Source organism: Alligator mississippiensis, chromosome 1 (assembly GCF_030867095.1).
Source record: "Alligator mississippiensis isolate rAllMis1 chromosome 1, rAllMis1, whole genome shotgun sequence".
Classification (NCBI taxonomy): domain Eukaryota; kingdom Metazoa; phylum Chordata; order Crocodylia; family Alligatoridae; genus Alligator; species Alligator mississippiensis.
This window is the reverse complement of record NC_081824.1, coordinates 184,668,445-184,674,589: the sequence shown is the minus strand read 5'-3', so window position 1 is coordinate 184,674,589 and position 6,145 is coordinate 184,668,445. Positions and strand designations below refer to the sequence as shown.

The window sequence follows — 6,145 nt, the reverse complement described above, 5'->3', positions numbered from 1 at the left end:
CTTGAAGTATAACATTGAGAGGAATTCTTGGTTATGCATCATACCATGTTTGTGCATCACTGTAAGTTACACTTGATGCCCTAAGATTTGAATTCAAACTGAAATTCAAGCCTAACATGCTCTTCATGTTTCAGCTACCTAACCCAGGGCTATTCTTAAGGTAATAACATGCTACCTCAAGAAGCTAAGGTTTCATTGCATATCTAAAGACTAACAGGTGTGCCCCTATAGCTTGCCAAACAGTTCAAGTTGAATTGCAAAACTAATCCATAAACTTGCTATTCACTCCCTGGATCACATTTAAATGGTAGCGATGGGGTTTACATTTGGTCCTCCTTATTCAAATTCTGTGGACCACAAGCTGCCACGGCAGGTAGTTAATCTATGCATCAACAATAGTCTTACAGCTTTTATGAAAGTATATATGCATGAGAAACCTTGTGCTTTTTCTCCTTAGGTTCCAGGACCTGCAAAATGGTAGGAGCCACCAAAACATCAAATGAACCCCTCAAAAACAAAAACACAATTACACTGAAAATAATCAAAGGTGGGCAAGCTTGTCAAGTGTGTACTGGAGTTTCAATATCTTTGGCCCATCTGGTTCCCTCATTTTGTGTGATGCCCTGAAGGACTCCTCATCAAAGTCTGTACCATTTACTTTCCTCAGTTCTATTGCCAACTGGGCCTTTACCCTTAAAAAAAAAGCCGCACCTGGTCACACTGAAACTTAACTACACTTCCAAACGTGTAGCTAAATGAATGGGACAATCCTCTTTTATTACTTGCTCCATAGTTTCCCTACCACATGGTGTTTCTAAATATAGGAACTGAAGACCTACAGATTATTCTATAAATAGATTACAATGCCAGAGTAATGGAAACATCAGTGAGAGTGTTTCAGCCCATCACAAACAGCAAAAGTATTAAGCCTTTGGTTTGTTCTGGTTACAAATACAGAATTATTTATAAACTAAATTCTGACCTTAACACACAAGGAAGTTAGATGGGATAACAACCAGTAATAAAAGCAATAATAATAATAATAATAATTTGCATTTAATACATAGGAAGGTTTATACCTCCAAGGCTGACACCATGACGTAGCTGAGTCCCCAGCCTGGTGAAAGTGAACAAGGAGATATTACAGAAAGGAATAAAGGGGATGCATGGCCGTGTTGCTCTGAGTATCTCATCCTGGAAGGGCTTCCCTTGCCATGTAAATGGGCTAGATCATCATGAAGTGACTGTGAAAACATGAAGAGAAACCTTTTGATATGCCATTCTGTGACATGGGTGAAAGCCCACCAAGTAGAGGTATAAGTTGGTGATGAGGGGGATATCATGGATTGCTTGGGGCAACAAGAAAATAAAACAGTGATGGGTTTGAAGGCCACAGGTTCAAAACGAGCGGGCCGGGGGGACACCGAACACAGCACATGGGAAAACATGAAGAGAGGATTCAAAGGGACTGTAGAAAACGGAGCCATGATGCTAATGACAGTATGTGTCACTTGAAGCCACTCAGCGGTCTTCCTTTCCTCTCTCCTCTCTGGCCTAAATTGGGGGCCTACATTGGTTTCCATGGCCTAGTACAGCACTTCCCAAACTTTTCCTCAGCCTGACCCCATTTATAGCCCCATCTCCTCAGCACGCCCCTTCCCTCCCAGCCCAGAGCCCCCTACCCACTGATGTTGCGACCACATTTGATGGTGCAACCCACAGTTTGGAAAACTGCTGGCGTTTTAGGATTTATTTCATTATTATTTTATTGTGTGTTCTTCTTAGTATTGATATATTATTATATTATTTATTTTATCCATGTTATAATTATTTAGATATTATTTATTACTATTTATGTTAAAGGGCTCTTTTATCTCCTGGCTGGCGGCGGAGGTTGGGGTGGGGAAGAGGAGACCACCCCAATTATTTGCTATTCAGCTGAAGGACTCAAGCTAGCCCAAAATGAATGCAAGATAACAAGCGTGGTGAACACAAGCTCTTGGCTGCCTATTATGACTTGCACTCCCAAAGGAAACCCGGGACTGTTATTTCCCAAATACAATGAAACGCAGTTTACAAAAGCCACACGCCTTGTCCTGCCTCAAGTTCTGCATTGTTTTTTGGAAAGGGAAAACGATGCTGAGGGACAACTTGGGGGGCGGGAGTCAGGTGCTCGTTAAGCGGAGAAGGGAAGTCACGAGGTCGCGGAGAGGGGGATAACCCCCCTGCCTGACGAGACTAGGTCAGCAGCGGACAGAGGCTGACGAAACACGTGGCTGCAGCAGTGCGGGAAGAGGAAGGGGGCGGCTTCTTGCGGACCCGGCGCATGCGCCGCAGGGCTGAGCGCAGGCTCGGCTGACTCCCACCCCTCAGCGCGCAGGGGCACGCGGGACAGGATAGGGCGGGCGCGGGGTGGGCATGGCGGCGTGCGGCTCGCTGCGGCGGAGCGTGGCGTCCCCCGCGGGCCGGCACACGGCCTCCGTGATCTTCCTGCACGGCTCAGGTGCATGCTTCCCCCGGGCTTGCTGCGGGGGCGGGGGACTGCGTTGTGTTGCATTGCATTTGCAGGGGTGGGGCGCTGTGGTTTGGGGGAAAGCCATGTGCTGCAGCGCTGTGGGGCAGCCAGGTGCCCTCCCCCCCCCTCCCTGGGGTGCATCTGGAGCAGCGCCTCCGATGCCAGCTTTGTGCCCCCTGCCCAGTTGCCCCGTGTGAATCCTGACCCAGGCTAGCCCCTTCAAACCAGCTGGTAGAGGTGTGGCTGGGACTTCTGACCAGGCCCCAAGCTCCTTTCCGGGGTGTCGCGGAGTATTAGCCCTGCCAGGGGCACAAAGGCGAGTGGCAAGGTAAACCCCAGGGTTTCAAATAGGAAGCTGTAGTGCTGAAGGCCTTGTGCCCTGTTGAAGTCTCACTGGGTTCTTTGCAGTGGAAATGGGGCCGGGTTATTTTTCTGCACTCAAAAAATCAAGCAAAAGCTATGAGCAGGAGTTTTTGGAGGGCCGTTTTAAGTCTAACCAGGGGTGCCTTGAGTCTAAGTTTGAGGACCGCTGAGTTAAAGTTTAGGATCCTTCTCAGCTTTTCTCTGCCCAGTTTGCAGCAACAGCTGATCATCCTGGATCACGGTGTATGCACGAGGGCCACCCAGCCCTTTGATGCAAGTGCCTGGGCAGGAATTTTTGGAGGAGTGGAGGCTCTGCCTAGTTTAGCATCCATTTAAAGCAGCGTTTTTTGTCCACTCTGGGCTTTTCAAAGGTGTTAGCACCTGAAAGCTATTGTATGCTAAGGTTGCCACTTTTATTCTAGCCTAGACAAGGTCCTGGGCACAGGGACAACTGTAGTCATGCAGGGACTGCTTTCATGAGTGCCTTGCGTGCGCCACAGCTTGAAGGGTCTTGGCTTTATTGACAGTGCCAAAGTCATAGGACTTGTGCTGCTGTATCACTTGGGTACCTTTGAAAATCCCATCTCTGTGTCTTCACTGAGTATGTAAGTAAAACTGAAACTGGCCGTTACCTAACTTGCAGGTAATTATTTTCACTAGGTGACCAAATTGAGAAACACTTTTTTTCTCCATTAAAGATCATATTCATCTTTATGTTACTTGTAACAATGATGGGTTAAAAAAAAACAAACTCTTCTGATGTTATCTTTACCTTGACTCTCCTCTTTTAATTTTAGCTAAGGGTGTCTGTCCACATGTGTGTTTGCTGGAACAAACCAGTAGGCATCCATTTTGTTCTGCCCACAAGTACATATCAGCATTCAACTTAGACCCTACAATATTGATATTATTCTTGCTGTATATATTTTCAATCCTGAATTTTGTTTGAGTTGACAAAAAACATTAACAGGTTTCCTATTAATTTCATTGCATTTTTATTTTTGCAATGCCATTTACATTTGTTTTTCTTAAACCAGGATTGTCAACATTGTTTTGAGTTCAAAAGATTAAAATAAAGCAGAGTTGAAGAGGTGTGTTCAGCATCTGTTGTTAATGCTAATACTTTAGTATTTGAGGAAATAACTCTGATTTTGTAGGAAGTAGATCATGGTCAGAGGTTGAATCCACAAGTATACACTACAATTTTCCACAAGTACTCTACAATTTTTCATTTTTAATGTAACTTCATAATATTTGCCGTGCAGCTATGAGAGAAAGTCAGAGTGCTCTTTTTATCTGCTTTTGTTTAACAAGTCTGTAGGCTATGTTTTTATGTAGGGGTAGCCACAGGTCTCTTAATGTGGGCTGGCACTGTAGGCTGCACTGTTGCCCTCTGTTCAGCAGTTATGACATAGAGCAGCAGTAAAGTGGCAGTTCTGTGAATTGATTTTCCTCTTAATGATTGTCACAGGTTAACTGCAGCAAGAAGAGCCTGAACACCACCTCCGCCCCTGCCCCCCATGGAATGGGAAATAATGAGGAAGTCCCAGTAAAAGACTTCCAGTACTTAAGTAAAGTACTAAGCAATTGTGGGAGTTCAACAAGAAAAAGCAGTGGCCTTAAATCAGGTCCTCACTAATAATTTTGGAGGCTCAGGTCCTCATCTCTGTATGTTTGTACATAGATGGCAGAAATTTAGTCTTCCATGGTTGAAAGTGAAATTAAAACTCTAGTTCGAACTGAAGGGGAACCTACCCCCCCCCCCCCACCAAAACAAAACAAATCAAACAAAAAAAGCCCAGGTAGCGGACATTGACACAGTTCGTTTCGGTACTGATTTTGAAATACATAAACAAGACTGAATTATCCATGTTTTAGTCATGCTCCTGAGCATTCCTTTTTCCTTATGAGTAGTGCTAAACTTGAATAGAAAAGGCTTGCATTTTAGATTTTTTTTTTTTTTATGCATATTTGCTTTTTTGGGACATTGTGTGTGTGTGTGTGTGTATGTAAGTAACTGTAATTGCCTTCCAATATCAGCTTTGGTAATGAAGCCAGAACCATGATGGCAATCTATTTGCAAGAGTCAGTCATATTTCTTCTTGGCTAAAATGAGTCTTCTGTAAGCTGTTCGCTGAAAAACTAGCTTCCTGAGCTGTATGTGTTCCTGATGATGTTTCCTGGATTTCAGAGAATGCCTGTTAAACACCTAGTGTGGGTCACAGTCCTGCAAACATTTATAAGCGTACTCAACTTGACACCTGTGAATAAGGCTGTTGATGCTAGTAAAGCAAAGCATATGAGAGAGTATTTGTAGCTTGGACTTGCATGCATTTTATTTTGTAAATAATATTTCAGGATTTCCTTTGGAAACTAAAGCAATAGAAAACCTTTTCTAAGAGCTTGTATTCACTGCAGCAGTTATCTTGGGTTGGTATGCGCAAGTGACTGCGTTCATTTTAGGCTAGCTTGAGTGACAGTGATGCATTCTAGGTGTGTTTGCATTTTTAACTCAGGTTGGCTAGCCAAGGCTAAAACAGCAATAAAGACAAGGTTGCTTGGGTATTAACTTGGGTTGGCATTTCAAGTTCAAGCATCTGGAAGAACCTGGGATTAAAACAGCACCAGCGCCCTATAGAGTGATTGGAGTAGCAGTAGATTAGTTAACTGTAGTCCCTGCTGTATTACCAGTTTGAGCATAACTCACACTCAAATCTAAGGTGAGCACAAGTTTAAAGAACCACTTAATATGACCTGGAGATTTTTGTGCATGGTTAGCAGTTAAGTTATACTTTTGAGTACAGTGAAGAGAAGCTCAGAAAGGGATGCGAGCTCGTGTTTGTAAAGTGTGCACACAGGATCGCATGAATCCAGCTTCAGGTTGCTATTGGATGTAGGTTTCAGATCCACATCTCAGTCAGTTCTTATACATTGGACTGGGATTTAGGATTTTGAACAGTGTGCTAACTCTAGGCATTAATGCTTGGATCTATACACAATTTGATGTCTGGCTTATTAGAAATTCACGGGTATTTGGATCTGATGTTTGGCTGAAACCTGTTTCTGTTCTTAACAGCTAATGAAATGGAGTGAGTTTTTTATGAATCTCAAGTAAATTTGGAGGTATGTTAATGTAATTAAAAAGGGAGATAATAGAACAAGGAGCAATGATCTCACGTTCCAGCAGGGGAAGTTTAGGTTATGTATTTGAGAGAACCTTCTCACTATAAGGGTAGTAAAACATTGGAATAGGTTACCCAGACAGGT

The 6,145-nt window shown here is 43.6% G+C and overlaps 1 protein-coding gene across 5 annotated transcripts in view; it reads left to right on the top strand.

The window, feature by feature from the left end:
• Positions 1–6,145, top strand: part of LYPLAL1 (lysophospholipase like 1) — an 83,355-nt gene that overhangs the window by 41,053 nt on the left and 36,157 nt on the right. The window contains exon 1 of one of the 5 annotated variants that reach the window (XM_059717752.1): positions 460–547. The exons of 1 other annotated variant lie outside the window; for it this stretch is intronic. In XM_059717752.1, the coding sequence (XP_059573735.1) occupies positions 475–547 (73 nt within the window). In that variant the 5' untranslated portion in view covers positions 460–474. Of the gene's footprint in view, positions 1–459; positions 548–2,327; positions 2,504–2,741; positions 2,844–4,388; positions 4,507–6,145 lie in introns of those variants that run through there. 3 more of the 5 variants (XM_006274117.4, XM_019483163.2, XM_059717750.1) reach the window with 3 other exon arrangements.